Source organism: Salvelinus fontinalis, chromosome 3 (assembly GCF_029448725.1).
Source record: "Salvelinus fontinalis isolate EN_2023a chromosome 3, ASM2944872v1, whole genome shotgun sequence".
NCBI classification, from domain to species: Eukaryota; Metazoa; Chordata; class Actinopteri; order Salmoniformes; family Salmonidae; genus Salvelinus; species Salvelinus fontinalis.
The window spans coordinates 18166413-18184756 of NC_074667.1; the positions used below are offsets into that span (position 1 = coordinate 18166413).

The window sequence follows — 18344 nt, forward strand, 5'->3', positions numbered from 1 at the left end:
GCGCGCTAGCCGGGTTGCACGTATCTCTCCATGTAAACAAACGCAAGAGAACGGAACACGGCAAAACTCCTGAAAAAATTTCAATAATCTGATGAAACTATATTGAAAAAAACATACTTTACAATGATATGGTGACATGTATCAAATAAAATCAAAGCCGGAAATAATAGTCGCCTATAACGCAAGCAAAACAAAAGGCAAGCCCACTGTCCAAATCACTTTCTTCAGAGTACCGGAAATGGGGTACACGTCATTCCAAGAGGATTTATTCCATCCCAGATCGAGATAATCACCTAATTTCTTCTCTCACAGCCTTCTTGACACCCAGAGGAAGGTGTATGACGTGCATGTTTACTAATAGCTCTTGTGCCTATTTATAGGCAGGAAGCGGAAGAGAGCATCGATTTCAGACTTTGAACTTCCGGGTCAGGAAAAGTGCTGCAGAATGAGTTCTGTTTCACTCAGAGAAATAATTCAAACGGTTTTAGAAACTAGAGTGTTTTCTATCCAATAGTAATAATAATCTGCACATTGTACGAGCAAGAATTGAGTACGAGGCCGTTTGAAATGGACACATTTTATCAGGCTACTCAATACTGCCCCTTGCAGGCATAAGAAGTTAAGGTTAGCATTGTGGTTTAACCTCTAACGCCTCACAAACCCGGATCCGGGAGCACCCCCAACACAAAAGCTGACTAGCATAGCCTAGCCTAAAGTTACAGGGATATCATAAAATAAAATGGTCATGAAATCACAAGTCCAAGACACCAAATGAAAGATACAGATCTTGTGATTCAAGCCATTATCTCTGATTTGTAAAATGTTTTACAGGGAAGACACAATATGTAAATCTATTAGCTAACCACGTTAGCAAAAATCACAATTTTTCTTTGTCCACCATTTTTTCTCAACACCAGTAGCTATCACCAATTCGGCCAAATAAAGATATTGATAGCCACTAACCAAGAAAAAACCTCATCAGATGACAGTCTGATAACATATTTATGGTATAGGATAGGTTTTGTTAGAAAAATGTGCATATTTCAGGTATAAATCATAGTTTACAATTGCACCCACCATCACAACTCGACTAGAAAAAATACAGAGAGCAACGTGTATTACCTAATTACTAATCATAAAACATTTCTTAAAAATACACAGCGTACACTAATTGAAAGACACAGATCCTGTGAATCCAGACAATATTTCAGATTTTCTAAGTGTCTTACAGCGAAAACACAATAAATCGTTATATTACCATAGCACATGTGCAAACATTACCCCAGCATTGATTCAAGCCAAAGAGAGCGATATCGTTATCATCACCAAAATGTATACATTTTTTCACTAACCTTCTCAGAATTCTTCAGATGACACTCCTGTAACATCATATTACAACATACATATAGAGTTTGTTCGAAAATGTGCATATTTAGCCACCAAAATCATGGTTAGACAATGACAAAAGTAGCCCAGCTGGTCAGAAAATGTCGTTCACCATATTAGACAGTGATCTAGTCTTATACATAAATACTCATAAACTTGACTAAAAAATATAGGGTGGACATCGATTGATAGACAATTTAATTCTTAATACAATCGCGTAATTACATTTTTTAAATTATCCTTACTTTTCAATACAGGTTGCGCCAAGCAAAGCTATACCTAACAAAATGGCGGAACGTGCGTTTAACATTTTTCTACAGAACGACGATTTATCATCTTAAATATTTCTTACTATGAGGCGATCTTCCATCAGAATCTTGGGCAATGAATCCTTTCTCCGGTCTAATCTTCTTTTGGTCGAAAGATGTCCTCTTGTCTGTCGAAATGCCCACTAACGTTCGACCGGGACCCCGAAACGTGCCCAGCACTTCAAAGTGCACAACAAAGCAATGCCTCAAAATCGCACTAAATGGATATAAATTGCTATAAAACGGTTCAAATTAACTACCTTATGATGTGGTTAACACCTATAACGAGTAAAAATATGACCGGAGAAATATTACTGGCTAAACTAAAGCTTGGAAGGAGGCGAGTCGGATGTCCTTCGCGCGCCACGCGCAGGCAGCCAAAGGAAGTTACTTCTGGTATTTGGTGATTTATGGAGGCACTGATTGCGCAACCGATTCATGCCGAAACAGTCGAACAAGTCGAAACAGCACCCCCTATATTCGCAAGAAGTTAAGGGTTAGTTTTAAAATATAATTTTAAGAAAAATAGGCGGGGTTTATGACTGCGGCTGTGGTAACTTGTGACAACCCTACTTTGCAATCTGCTAGTGCCATTTAGAATTGTATAGCCAGTAGCTCACAGCCCACCTATGAGTAGCTTGCCAAACAATTCTGAAAGTACATACAATTTTCACATTTTCCAACACAAAACTGTCATGGACAAATCTCACAAGTATCAGACACCACAAGCTCCCAGCTACTATTTAATCAACTCAACATTGACATTATCAAAACCCTGTTAAGTTTGGCTTTTTAAGCCTAACACAATATCTGCTAACACATTATCTGCCAATTATCTGCAATATTGCTCCTGTCTGTGTGGTGTGCACACTTTTCCATCACTCCGTGTGTAGCCAGTTGATTTGTTAAGTGTTTTGGGTTGACAGAAATACGTACCCCAAAACCTAATTTAAATGTTAATTGCAAAGATGGCTTACCTGGCAGAAGTATATCATTAATAATTAATTGGCAAACTTTGCCATGAAATGAGCAGCAGCAGTATAAAACCATCACTAGACCGGCCCAGTTACTCACTAGAGGCATAATTAAAGCTGCAATATGTAACTTTTTGGGCAACCCCACAACATTTATATACACAAGTTATTATAGATCTATCATTCTCATTGAAAGCAAGTTTAAGAAGCAGTAGATCTGTTCTGTAAACTCTATTTCTATGCTTCCAATTTTTAAGTTTAGATTTTGCATGTAAACTCGGCAAAAAAAGAAACCCTTTTTCACGACCCTGTCTTTCAATGATAATTTGTAAAAATACAAATAACTTCACAGTTCTTCATTGTAAAGGGTTTTAACACCGTTTCCCATGCTTCAATGAACTATAAACAATTAATGAACATGCACCTGTGGAACGGTCGTTAAGCTTACAGACAGTAGGCAATTAAGGTCACAGTTATGAAAACCTAGGACACTAAAGAGGCCTTTCTACTGATTCTGAAAACACCAAAAGAAAGATACCCAGGGTCCCTGCTTATCTGTGTGAACGTGCCTTAGGCATGCTACAAGGAGGCATGAGGACTGCAGATGTGGCCAGGGCAATAAATTGCAATGTCCGTATTGAGATGCCTAAGACAGTGCTCCAGGGAGACAGGACGGACAGCTGATTGTCCTCGCAGTGGCAGACCACATGTAACAACACCTGTACAGGATCGGTACATCCGAACATCACACCTGCGGGACAGGTACAGGATGGCAACAACAACTGCCGAGTTACACAAGGAATGCACAATCCCTCAAGCAGTGCTCAGACTGTCCGCAATAGGCTGAGAGAGGCTGGACTGAGGGCTTGTAGGCCTGTTGTGACGCAGGTCCTCACTAGACATCACCGGCAACATCGTCGCCTATGGGCACAAACCCACCGTCGCTGGACCAGACAGGACTGGCAAAACGTGCTCTTCACTGACGAGTCGTGGTTTTGTCTCACCAGGGGTGATGGTCGGTTCCGCGTTTATCGTCGACGGAATGAGCATTACACCGAGGCCTGTACTCTGGAGCGAGATCGATTTGGAGGTGGAGGGTCCGTCATGGTCTGGGGTGGGGTGTCACAGCATCATCAGACTGAGCTTGTTGTCATTGCAGGCAATAGCAACGCTGTGCGTTACAGGGAAGACATCCTCCCTTCCTGCAGGCTCATCCTGACATGACCCTCCAGCATGACCATGCCACCAGCCATACTGCTCGTTCTGTGCGTGATTTCCTGCAAGAAAGGAATGTCAGTGTTCTGCCATGGCCAGCGAAGAGCCCGGATCTCAATCCCATTGAGCACGTCTGGGACCTGTTGGATTGGAGGGTGAGGGCTAGGGCCATTCCCCCCAGAAATGTCCGGGAACTTTCAGGTGCCTTGGTGGAAGAGTGGGGTAACATCTCACAGCAAGGACTGGCAAATCTGGTGCAGACCATGAGATGAGGAGGCGGTGCACTGAAGTACTTATGGTGGCCACACCAGATACTGACTGTTACTTTTGATTTTGACCCCCCCCTTTGTTCAGGGACACATTGTTACATTTCTGTTCGTCACATGTCTGTGGAACTTGTTCAGTTTATGTCTGTTGAGTCTTATGTTCATACAAATATTTACACATGTTAAGTTTGCTGAAAATAAACGCAGTTGACAGTGAGAGGGCTTTTCTTTTTTTGCTGAGTTTATAACTTTCAGTTTTGTACACCAGCTTCAAACAGATGATAATACAATATGTTTGGTTATGGAAAATATATTTCACAGTGGTTTAAATGGTACAATGATTCTCTACACTATACTTGTTTTGTCACAAAAACTGAAAATAGGCAGACTATTAGAATTTTAGCAACCAGGAAATGGCGGAGCGATTTCTGCATGGTCCATCTTTAATTTGCCATATGCATAATTAAAGGAGAATTACACAAAACATCTTGACATCTTCAAATGCATTGACATGGACTGAAAACATCAATTTTAGTTGTTTCTCTATGAACAAGTATCATTTTGAGTGGAAAAACAAAACAATTTGAAAACCAGGAAAAATAAAACGGAGAAAACATACACTACCGTTCAAAAGTTGGGGGTCACTTAGAATTTTCCTTGTTTTTGAAAGAAAAGCAAAAATAAATGTCCTTTAAAATAACATCAAATTGATCAGAAATACAGTGTAGACATTGTTAATGTTGTAAATGACTGTTGTAGCTGGAAATGGCTGTTTTTTAATAGAACATCTACATAGGTGTACAGAGGCCCATTATCCGCAACCATCACTCCTGTGTTCCAATGGCACGTTGTTAGCTAATCCAAGTTTATCATTTTAAAAGGCTAATTGATCATTAGAAAACCCTTTTACAATTATGTTAGCACAGCTGAAAACTGTTGTCCTGATTAAAGAAGCAATTAAACTGGCCGCCTATAGACTTGTTGAGTATCTGGAGCATCAGCATTTGTGGGTTCGATTACAGGCTCAAAATGGCCAGAAACAAAGCACTTTCTTCTGAAACCCGTCAGTATATTCTTGTTCTGAGAAATTAAGGCTATTCCATGCGAGAAGTTGCCAAGAAACTGAAGAGCTCGTTCTCCGGGATGCTTGCCTTCTAAGCAGAGTTCCTCTGTACAGTTTCTGTGTTATTTTGCCCATCGTAATCGTTTCTTTTTATTGGCCAGTCTGAGATGTGGCTTTTTCATTGCAACTCTGCCTAGAAGGCCAGCATCCTGGAGTCGTCTCCTCACTGTTGACGTTGAGACTGGTGTTTTGCGGGTACAATTTAATGAAGCTGCCAGTTGAGGACTTGTGAGGCGTCTGTTTCTCAAACTAGACACTAATGTGCTTGTCATCTTGCTCAATTTGGCACCGGGGCCTCCCTCTGATCTTTCTATTCTGGTTAGAGAGAGTTTGCGCTGTTCGGTGAAGGGAGTAGTATACAGCGTTGTACGAGATCTTTAGTCAAGTTTGGACACATTTAGTCATGAAAGTTTTTTTTTCTAATTCAATTTTCTATATTGTAGAATAATAGTGAAGACATCAAAACTAGGAAATTACACAAATGGAATCATGTAGTTAACAAGAATTTTAATTAAATAATCATAGATTTTAGATTGTTCAAGGTAGCCACCCTTTGCCTTGATGACAGCTTTGCACACTCTTGGCATTCTCTCAACCATCTTCACCTGTAATGCTTTTCCAACAGTCTTGAAGGACTTCCCACATATGCTGAGCACTGCTTTTACTTCACTCTGCGGTCCAACTCTTCCCAAACCATCTCAAATGGGTTGAGGTCGGGGGATTGTGGAGGCCATGTCATCTGATGCAGCTCTCCATCACACACCTTCTTGGTCAAATAGCTCTGACACAACCTGGAGGTGTGGTGGTTCATTGTCCTGTTGAAAAACAAATGATAGTCCCGCTAAGCGCATTCCAAATGGGATGGCGTATCGCTGCAGAATGCTGTGGTAGCCATGCTGGTTAAGTGTGCCTGGAATTCTAAATAAATCACTGACTGTATCACCAGCTACGCACCCCCACACCATCACACCTTCTCCATGCTTCACGGTGGGAATCACGCATGCAGAGATCATCTGTTCACCAAAAATGTTGGACTCATCAGACCAAAGGACAGATTTTCACTGGTCTAATGTCCATTGATTGTGTTTCTTGGCCCAAGCAAGTCTCTTATTCTTACTGGTGTCCTTTAGTAGTGGTTTCTTTGCAGCAATTCGACCATGAAGCCATGATTCACACAGTCTCCTCTGAACAGTTGATGATGTGAGGTGTCTGTTTCTTGAATTTCTCAGGCTTGTAACTCTAATGAACGTATCTTCTGCAGCAGAGGTAACTCTGAGTCTTCCTTTCCTGTGGTGGTCCTCCTGAAATCTAGTTTCATCATAGCTCTTGATGGTTTTTGCAACTGCACTTGAAATTGTACTGATTGACTGACCTTCATGTCTTAAAGTAATCATGGACTGTCGTTTCTCTTTGCTTATTTGAGCTGTTCTTGGTCTTTTACCAAATAGGGCAATCTTCAGTATACCACCCCTACCTTGTCACAGCATAACTGATTGGCCCAAATGCATTACGAAGGAAAGAAATTCCACGAATGAACTTTTAATAACGCACACCTGTTAATTGAAATGCATTCCAGTTGACTACCTCATGAAGCTGGTTGAAAGAATGCCAAGAGTGTGCAAATTTGGCCTCAAGGCAAAAGGTGGCTACTTTGAAGAAATATAAAATATATTTTGATTTGTTTAACACTTTTTTGGTTACTACATAATTCCATATGTGTTATTTCATAGTTTTGATGTCTTCACTATTCTACAATGTAGAAAATAGTAAAAATGAATAACCCTTGAATGAGTAGGTGTCAACTTTTGACTGGTTCTGTATGAGGCAATAAGGATTCGTTATCTGTAATGGTTATGATAAATTAGGTAATGTTACGCACTGTTGGCATATACAGTGCATTCGGAAAGTATTCAGACCCCTTGACTTTTTCCACATTTTGTGACGTTAGAATTGATTTAGACATTTTTGCAAATGTATATTAAAAAAATAACTGAAATCACATTCACATACGGTTGAAGTCGTAAGTTTACATACACCTAGGTTGGAGTCATGAACTCATTTTTCAACCTCTCTGCAAATTTCTTGTTAAAACATCTTAGGGATAGGGGGCAGTATTTTCACGTCTGGATGAAAAGCGTACCCAAAGTAAGCTGCCTGTTACTCAGGCCCAGAAGCTAGGATATGCATATAATTAGTAGATTTGGATAGAAAACACTCTGAAGTTTCTAAAACTGTTAGAATATTGTCTGTGAATATAACAAAACTGATTTGGCAGGCGAAACCCCGAGCACAATCCATCCAGGGAAAAAATGTTTTGAAGTCATTGTGTTTTCCAATGTTTTTCTATGGGAACCCTTATTTATTAGGGCCCAGATTGCAGTTCCTATGGCTTCCACTAGATGTCAACAGTTTTTAGAAATTAGTCGATGTGTTTCTTTTGAGAAATTAAGAAGTAGTGCTGTTCTTTGTACGTGTCACTCTGAAGGTCTAGTATTTTGTTGTGTGTGAACAGGAGCGCGCTCTGGGTTATTTTTCTTCGGTATTGGAAACTGTTTATCCAGTCTTAAATTTGATCGATTATTTACATTTTAGGGTACCTGAGGTTGGATTAGGAACGTTGTTTGAAATGTTTGGACCAAGTTTACAGGTAATTTATTAGATACTTTATAGACATGTTGGGCGAGTTGGAACCGGTGTATTTCTGAATCAAATGCACCAAATAAATTGACATTTTGGGGATATAAAGAAGGAATTTATCGAACAAAACGACCATTCATTGTGTCACTGAGACATTTGGGATTGCAAAAAGATCTTCAAAGGTAAGGCATTTATTAGGTGCGACTTTTGTGTCGCACCTGCCTGGTTGAAAAATGATTTTTTAAATGTTTTTGAATGCGGGGCGCTGTCCTCAGATAATCACATGGTGTGCTTTCGCCGTAAAGCCTTTCTGAAATCTGACACAGCGTCTGGATTAACAAGAAGTTAAGCTTTATTTTGATGTATTACACTTATATTTTCGTGAATGTTGAATATTTCTGTAGTTTTTGAATTTGGCGATCTGCAATTTCACATTGTCAAATCTATCCCGCTAACGGTTTGGCGCGTTAACCTGATGAGGACAGGGGGTGCTGTTTTCACTTTTGGGGGAAAACGTCTCCAATTTAAACGGCCTCGTACTCAATTCTTGCTCGTACAATATGCATATTATTAATTTTATTGGATAGAAAACACTCTCTAGTTTCTAAAACCGTTGGAATTTTGTCTGTGGGTAAAACAGAACTCATTTGGCAGCACACTTTGTGACCTGGAAGTGGAAAGTCTGAAATCTATGTTCTGTTCAAGTGACTGCCTATAAATGGCCATGATAGGTATGGCTATACGTACACGTCATACACCTTCACCCGGATGTCAAGAGGAAGTGAGAGGAAAAAGGAGTTGATTATCTCTGTCTGATGTTGAATAAGCCCTCTTGGAACAACGTGTCCCCAATTTTCTGTTTTCTGCAAGGCGCGTGTCGGGACCTATTATTGCCTACTGGAAACAAGTCGTTATGGGCGAATATGATCTCCGGCTTTGATTTTATTTGATACATGTTACAATATCATCCTAAAGTATGTTTTATCAATATAGTTTCATTAGATTATTGAAATTTATTCGGGACGTTAGTTCTGTTGCGTTGTTTGACTTTGTTGAGGTTGGAGAGCTTAGCGCCGCATGGCCAGTGTGCTTGCTAATTCAAGAGGGATAAAGAACGTTCTGAATCCAAACAAAGACGCTTCTGGACAAAGGACCAAAGGTACAACATTCTGATAGAAGATCAGCAAAAGTAGGAACCATTTTGTGATGCTATTTCATATATCTGTCGAACTGTGTACTAGTAGCTTTGCGCTCAGGTTTTGGTTATTCCCTTACCATAACTAAGTCTTATGTCGTAATGAAGATATTTTTAGAATTCTAACACTGCGATTGCATTAAGAACTAATGGATCTATCGTTTCCTATACAACATGTATTTTTTTGTAATGTTTATGAAAAGCTATTTGGTCAGAATAGGTGAGAGTCTAATAGAAATATCCGCACATTCTGGGGAAAAGATGCTACGTTAGCACGTTATGCTACGTTATGCTACGTTGTATATCCACGGATTTCAGCTCTAAATATGCACATGTTCGAACAAAACATAAGTGTATGTATAACCTGATGTTATAGGACTGTCATCTGAGGAAGTTTTATGAAGGTTAGTGAAATTTAATATCTTTTGCTGGTTTATTCGCTAACGTGCCTATTGCTATCGCTAACGTGCCTTGATGAATGAATGCGGTCGTGTGGTAGGCTATTGTAGTAAGCTAATATAAGGCTATATTATGTTTTCGCTGTAAAACACTTACAAAATCGGAAATATTGTCTGTATTCACAAGATCTTTGTCTTTAATTTGCTATACACCATGTATTTTTCAGAAATGTTTTATGATGAGTATTTCGGTATGTCACGGTGTCTAATTATTCTGGCTGCTTTCGGTGCAATTTCTGATTGTAGCCGCAATGTAAACTATGATTTATACCTGAAATATGCACATTTTTTTAACAAAACATAGATTTATTGTATAACATGTTATAAGTCATCTGATGAAGTTGTTTCTTGGTTTCTTTGGTTTGTTCTAGGTTAGTTTGGTTGATTTTGTGCATGCTACCTGTGCTGTGAAAAATGTCTGTGCTTTTATCTATTTGTTGGTGAGCTAACATAAATATATATTGTGTTTTCCCTGTAAAACATTTAAAATCGGACATGTTGGCTGGATTCACACGATGTGTATCTTTCATTAGCTGTATTGGACTTGTTAATGTGTGAAAGTTAAATATTTCTAAAAAATATTTTCGGAATTTCGCGCTCTGCCTTTTCAGTGGAATGTGGGAGGAGTTCCGCTAGCGGAACCCCTGTCCTAGACAGGTTTTAAGGGATCACTAAGAGGTTTTAACAAACTATAGTTTTGGTAAGTCGGTTAGGACATCTACTTTGTACATGACACAAGTCATTTGTCCATAAATTGTTTACCGACAGATTATTTTACTTACAATTCACTGTATCACAATTCCAGTGTGTCAGAAGTTTACATACACTAAGTTGACTGTGCCTTTAAACAGCTTGGAAAATTCCAGAAAACGATGTCATGGCTTAAGAAGCTTCTGATAGGCAAATTTTTTATATATATACATATATATATATATATATACCATTTTTTTATCTGTTATTTTACCAGGTAAGTTGACTGAGAACACGTTCTCATTTACAGCAACGACCTGTGGATGAATGAGCCAATTGTAAACTGGGGATTATTAGGTGACCGCGATGGTTTGAGGGCCAGATTGGAGATTTTAGCCAGGACACCGGGGTTAATTTCTTATGGCTGCAATCCCGGTAACGGGATGATATGACAACAGCCAGTGAAAGTGCAGGGCGCCAAATTCAAAACAACAGAAATCTCATAATTAAAATTCCTCAGGCATACATGTGTTTTATACCATTTTAAAGGTAATCTTGTTGTTAATCCCACCAAAGTGTCCGATTTCAAATATGCTTTTCAGCGAAAGCACTACAAACGATTATGTTAGGTCACCACCAAGCCATAGAATAAGCACAGCCATTTTTCCAGCCAAAGATAGCAGTCACAAAAACCACAAATAGAGAGAAAATTAATCCCTAACCTTTGATCTTCATCAGATGACACTCATAGGAATTCATGTTACACAATACATGTATGTTTTGTTTGATAAAGTTCATTTTTATATAAAATAAATCTGAGTTTACATTGGCGTGTTACGTTCACTAGTTCCAAAAACATCCAGTGATAGTGCATCGCCACATCTATTCAACAGAAATAATCATCATAAATGTTGATGATAATACAAGTTAACACATGGAATTATAGATATACCTCTCCTTAATGCAACCGCTGTGTCAGATTTCAAAAAAACTTTACGGAAAAAGCAAACCATGCAATAATCTGAGATGGCGCTCAGAACTATAGTCAAATTTGCCGCCATGTTGGAGTCAACAGAAACCAGAAATTACATGATAAATATTCCCTTTGATGATCTTCATCAGAATGCACTCCCAGGAATCCCAGGTCCACAAAAAATGCTTGATTTGTTCGATAATGTCCGTTATTTATGTCCAATTAGCTACTTTGGTTAGCGTGTTTGGTAAACAATTCCAAAGTCACAAAGCGCGTTCACTAAAACGTGACGAAATGTCCAAAAGTTCCGTAACAGTCAGTAGAAACATGTCAACCGATGTATTGAATCAATCTTTAGAATGTTGTTAACATAAATCTTGAATAACGTTCCAACCGGAAAATTACATTGACTTTAGATGAGCGATGGAACGGAGCTCTCTCTTATGTGAACGCGAATGGTGAAAGCATGGTCACCTCATGGCAGTGGTGACTAATTCTCCTCTCATCCGGCCCCCCATCACAGTAGAGTCATCAGACAAAGTTCTACAGACTGTTGGCATCTAGTGGAAGCCGTAGGAAGTGAAAACTCATCCATATCTCGCTGGGATTTCAATGGGAGCTTGGTTGAAAATCCACCAGCCTCAGAATTTCCACTCCCTGTTTGGATTTTTTCTCTGTTTTTTTTACCTGCCATATGAGTTCTGTTATACTCACAGACATAATTCAAACAGTTTTAGAAACTTCAGAGGGTTTTCTATCCAATACTAATAATAATATGCATATATTAGCGACTATGACTGAGGAGCAGGCCGTTTACTCTGGGCACCTCTGTGCACCTTTCATCCAAGCTACTCAATACTGCCCCTGCAGCCATAAGAAGTTAACACCCCTACTCTTACGATAAGTGCCATGGGATCTTTAATGACCTCAGAGAGTCAGGACACCCGTTTAATGTCCCATCTGAAAGACGGCACCCTACACAGGGCAATGTCCCCAATCACTGCCCTGGGGCTTTGGGATATTTTTTAGACCAGAGGAAAGAGTGCCTCCTACTGGCCCTCCAACACCACTTCCAGCAGCATCTGGCCTCAAGGCCTACCTGCAAATTCAGTGCCTCTTTGCTTGACATCATGGGGAAATCAAAAGAAATCAGCCTCAAAAACACTTCAGGAAAAAATGTTGTGGACTTACACAAGCCTGGTTCATCCTTGGGAGCAATTTCCAAATGCCTGAAGGTACAATGTTCATCTGTACAAACAATAGTACGCAAGTATAAACACCAAACGACCACGCAGCCGTCATACTGCTAAGGAAGGAGACGCGTTCTGTCTCCTAGAGATGAATGCACTTTGGTGCGAAATGTGCAAATCAATCCCAGAACAACAGCAAAGGACATTGTGAAGATGTTGGAGGAAATGTGTACAAAAGTATCTATCCACAGTAAAATGAGTCCTATATCGACATAACCTGAAAGGCCGCTCAACATGGAAGAAGCCACTGCTCCAAAGCTGTCATAAAAAATCCAGACAATGGTTTGCAACTGCACATGGGGACAAAGATCGTACTTTTTGGAGAAATGTCTTCTGGTTTGATGAAACAAAAATATAACTGTTTGGCCATAATGACCATCTGTTTGTTTGGAGGAAAAAGGGGGAGGTTTGCAAGCTGAAGAACACCATCCCAACCGTGAAGTACGGTTGGAAGCATCATGTTGTGGTGGTGCTTTGCTGCAGGAGGGACTGGTGCACTTCACAAAATAGATGGCATCTTGAGGCAGGAAAATAATGTGGATATATTTAAGCAACTTCTCAAGACATCAGTCAGGAAGTTAGTGCTTGGTCGCAAATGTATCTTCCAAATGGACAATGACCCAAAGCATACTTCCAAAGTTTTGGAAAAATGGCTCAAGGACAACAAAGTCAATGTATTGGAGTGGCCATCACAAAGCCCTGACCTCAATCCTATAGAACATTTGTGGGCAGAACTGAAAAAGCGTGTGCGAGCAATGGAGACCTACACCAGCTCTGTCAGGAGGAATAGGCCAAAATTCACCCAACTTATTGTGGGAAGCTTGTGGAAGGCTAGGTTTGACCCAAGTTAAACAATTTAAAGGCAATGCTACCAAATACAAATTGAGTGTATGTAAACTTCTGACTCACTGGGAATGTGATGAAAGAAATAAATCATTCTCTGTTATTATTCTGACATTTCACATTCTTAAAATAAAGTGGTGATCCTAACTGACCTAAGACAGGGAATTCTTACCAGGATTAAATGTCAGGAATTGTGAACGACTGAGTTTAAATGTATTTGGCTAAGGTGTATGTAAACTTCCGACTTCAACTGTAATTGCCCATGATTTTGGAATGAGATGTTCAACGAGCAGGTGTCCACATAATTTTGGTCATGAATTGTATTATCATCCCCTAAGGATTGAGGAAATTGGGTAAACTGACTTGGAATATATGGTTAGGGGTGATTTCTACCTGCTGGTCGTGTGTCTGTGAACTGATTTTGGATCTGTGGATAGGGGTGACTGGTTTGGTGATTGGTTGTGTGTCTGTGATCTGATCTGGGTTCTGTGGTTGTTTGTGTGCAGGATCATGAGATTAGCATGCTCGGAGAGGTGACCCACCTGCAGACCGTTCTGGAAGACCTGAGCACCCTGACGGCCGAGCCCAGCAAACTACCCCCGTCCAGCGAACAGGTTTGATGGATGATTCTTACACACAGCCGAACACTTGACACAGACATCTATATTTTCACAAAAAAAGACATGGACACACACTTGTTCGTGCCACACACACTAGCATCAATATACCTTCACAAATGCACTTAATCACATACTCGCACACGGTGTTAGAAACTCCCACTTATCCATATTCTCATTCTCCCACATTGAAACTCTTTTTCTCCCTACTTCTGAACAGGTGATCCTGGATCTGAAGGGATCAGACTACAGCTACAGTTACCAGACGCCCCCTGCCTCCCCCAGCAACACACTGTCCCGCAAGAGCAGCATCAGCGGGTAGCTAAACCCACACACATGCATGCATAAACATGCGCACACACACACTCTACACAAAGTACTCAGGTAGACATATTGGCACACACGCACACTGCTTCACACCAAATGTGCTGCCTCTGCATGTGGGCCATCTTGACATTTTAGAGAGCTCACCAAAGAGGGAGAAGGGTAAAGTGTGCAGGAAGCAAAACTGTATCAAATGGATAGTAGCAGCAGCAGCAGCTAAGTGAAGTTCAGTGTGTCTGTGCTTTTGCACAGACTGGAGCCAGCTAAGGAAGTGTGCTCCCGTAACAGGGTTCAATGGGTTGCCATTTGGGATGCAGCCTTGGAGAGGGATGGAGGGAGGGGTGATGAAGAGAGCAGACGACTGAGTAAAGTTCAGTGTTGACAAGTGAAGTTGAGCCAAGGGAACTGAAGGAAAACATGCGTGGTGTCCTGTCAGAACACATGCAATCTCGCAAAGACACGCACTCACACATACACACATGTTCCTGGCTGCATCTCACTGTATGTGTGAGAGGAATGTGTGTGAAGGGAAGAAGCGTCAGTATCCCATTGCCTATGTGTGTTTGGTGTGTGTGTTGAGTCTACTGGTCGTCCAGGCCACAGCAAAAACACACTCCCCCCAGTTGGTGATTGGGGTAGAGGGATGACGTCCTCCATCATACACACATGCTAGAAGGATTAGCAGACCGTTGGGAAAATGACTAGGCCTAGACCTCAAGTCTTCATAAGGTGCGCTCAAATTAAATGAGCCAAGGCAGATCAAATCACCAAGTGCACCATAGCTGAACCCCTCTCTAAAGCACAAAACTGTCTTATCAGTGTATTTGAATGTGTTGTTATGTATTCTATTGTAATTGATGTCGCTTATTACCTTCATTACATTATTTGCTTGGCCGAAAGTGACATGACTTCTATAATGTACATCAAACAACGGTTTAAACATTTGCCACAAAGCAACAGTAGCGAGCAAGCCGTATGGTATAGTCATTTAGAACAGTCATTTCCAGTACAGTGTGTTCTCTGGACCAAGCTCAATTTCCACTTAAGCACCTACTACTGCGGTCAAAACCTGTGGTGTGTTAATATAGCAGAGCATTTATGCATTCAAACCATGAGAGGACAGGCTTTCTATTTTAACGATTAGCATGGACACCAACGTCCATGCGTGCATTCACACATTTAGTGTCCCAAGTGGCACCCTATTACCTACATAGTGCACTACTTTTGACCAGTGGGCAAAAGTAGTACACTATATAGGGCAGGTCTCTCCAAACCTGTTCATGGAAAGCTACTGTCCTGTTAGATTTCGATCCAACCTCAAATGTAACTAACCTGATTCAGCTAATCAACCAGCTAATTATTAGAATCGGGTGTGCTAGATAAGGGATGGAACCTAAACCTACAGGATGGTAGCTCTCCAGCAACAGGGTTGGAGAGCCTTGATATAGGGAATAGGGTGCCATTTGGGATGTAGCCTTACTATAGTACTCGTTCAAGATAGTTGTTGTGGCTTGGGGCACACCCCCAGTTGAGTTGGCTAAGTGACTTATGTCTGCTGTGATTTTCTTTGTGGATTTTGTGTTCTAGGCTATGTTATGTCTGAGCGTGAATAGGGCAGGACATAGTGCACCAAAACAGATTCAAATGATCAGAAGTTTACCTCACTCACTCACTGTCGTTTGGCTCAGTTTCAGAAGAAATGGCGCAGGTTTTTCATGCCTGGTTGTTTCTCCCTTTTTTCTTTTTTCTCTCTCTTGTTTCCTGCTCTTTTTCATTCATTTCCCCGCTCGCTCTCTCTTGCTCTCTCTCGCTCTCTCTCAGTAACTACAACTCTGTGAGGCACGTCCCCTCTCTGGACTCCATCACCTCCTCTTTGGATGGCATTCGCCCGCCCTCCATGGAATCAGCACAGGTAACCCACACAGCTGTCTACACTTTCACAGCTCCATTCTGAAGTGCTCCATGTCATCTCAATGCAGAAGCGTGACAGACCCAAAATTATTTTGGCTGCTGAATTTTTCCAAACGCATCGATCATCGTCCCATTGCTGCACTTTTTCCCAGGGGGCTCAATTGGAAGTAATTTGGAAAATTATGGCAGAGAGTGATGCGGGCGCTGGAAGATGTTAGCATGTGCGTCTGGGCAGGTGTGATGTAGTTGATGTTTCTGTGATGTTGTCGTTTGTATGTTTTGTGTTTAAAAAATAAAATATTACAATTTGTTCAGTCCACTGCATCATAGGTTCAGTCTATTGCCCTTTCCTAACTTGACTACTGTTGTATATAAACTTTAAACTTATTTGAAAACCCCAGTGAACAGTTTAAAAGAAAGACCTTGCTCTGCCTGGCCCCCTTCCTCTACCTGAGTTACTCATGTTAGACAGTACTCACTACAACTCCCTTTTCCTCAAACACATCATTCTCTATATCCCTTCCCGTTCCCTTTCCGTGGGTAGTGGCGCTCACCCAGTCCGTTGGCCTGCTTTGAGGGCTGGGAGGGCACCGCACACTCTCTCTGCGAAGGCAGCTTGCCCACCACCTCCATCCACTCTGTGTGCCCACTGCACCCATGCCCGTTCTGCCAGCCACGCCAGCCGCGGACACCACCGTGGGAAAACTCAAGCCTTAATGGCCCCCTGTAATACCCCCCATGGCGTAAACCCCCCAAGTATGGCCCCCACATAACTGTATGTAGTCTTGTGTTTTTTCGTTTGGTGCATGTATGTGTATGTTTTAACCTGTCTAGCCCCGGGGTGCCGCTAGCGGCACCCCGCCCCCACAGAAAAGGCAGAGCCGCGAAATTCAAAAAAAAGATTTTTTTTAAATATTTAACTTTCACACATTAAAGTCCAATACAGCTAATGAAAGACACAGATCTTGTGAATCCAGCCAACATGTCCGATTTTTAAAATGTTTTACAGGGAAGACACAATATGTAAAGATGTAAATCTATTAGCTAAACACATTAGCATAATCCACCATCTTTTCTTTGTCCACCAACACCAGTAGCTATCACCAATTCGGCTAAACTAAGATATTGATAGCCACTAACCAAGAAAAAAGCTCATCAGATGACAGTCTGATAACATATTTATGGTATAGGATAGGTTTTGTTAGAAAAATGTGCATATTTCAGGTAGATGTCATAGTTTACAATTGCACCCACCGTCACAAATGGACTAGAATAAATACAATGAGCAACGTGTTTACCTAACTACTAATCATCAAACATTTCGTAAAAATACACAGCATACACTAATCGAAAGACACAGATCCTGTGAATACAGACAATATTTCAGATTTTCTAAGTGTCTTACAGCGAAAACACAATAAATCGTTATATTAGCATAGCACATGTGCAAACATTACACCAGCATTGATTCTAGCCAAAGAGAGCGATAACGTAAACATCGCCAAAATATATAAATTTTTTCACTAACCTTCTCAGAATTCTTCAGATGACACTCCTGTAACATCACATTACAACATACATATACAGTTTGTTCGAAAATGTGCATATTTAGCCACCAAAATCATGGTTAGACAATGAGAAAAGTAGCCCAGCTGGTCAGAAAATGTCCTGCGCCACATTAGACAGTGATCTAGTCGTATACATAAATACTCATAAACGTGACAAAAAAATATAGGGTGGACAGCGATTGATAGACAATTTAATTCTTAATACAATCGCGGATTTACATTTTTTAAATTATCCTTACTTTTCAATACAGTTTGCGCCAAGCGAAGCTACGTCAAAAAAGATGGCGTCCTAAGCCATTAACATTTTTCGACAGAAACACGATTTATCATAATAAATTGTTCCTACTTTGAGCTGTTCTTCCATCAGAATCTTGGTCACAGAATCCTTTCTTGGGTCTAATCGTCTTTTGGTCGAAAGCTGTCCTCTTGCCATGTAGAAATGCACATTGCGTTCGGCATGAACTGGAACGGTGCCCAGAGATTCACAGTATCTCAGAAATAAATGTCCCAAAATCGCACTAAACGGATATAAATTGCTATAAAACGCTTTAAATTAACTACCTTATGATGTTTTTAACTCCTATAACGAGTAGAAACATGACCTGA

The 18344-nt window shown here is 40.7% G+C and overlaps 1 protein-coding gene across 2 annotated transcripts in view; it reads left to right on the forward strand.

The window, feature by feature from the left end:
• Window positions 1-18344, forward strand: part of LOC129840413 (protein MTSS 1-like) — a 136653-nt gene that overhangs the window by 104301 nt on the left and 14008 nt on the right. For both annotated transcript variants that reach the window (XM_055908265.1, XM_055908275.1), the window contains exons 8-10: window positions 13825-13932; window positions 14156-14253; window positions 16081-16171. In XM_055908265.1, the coding sequence (XP_055764240.1) occupies window positions 13825-13932; window positions 14156-14253; window positions 16081-16171 (297 nt within the window). The remainder of the gene's footprint in view (window positions 1-13824; window positions 13933-14155; window positions 14254-16080; window positions 16172-18344) is intronic.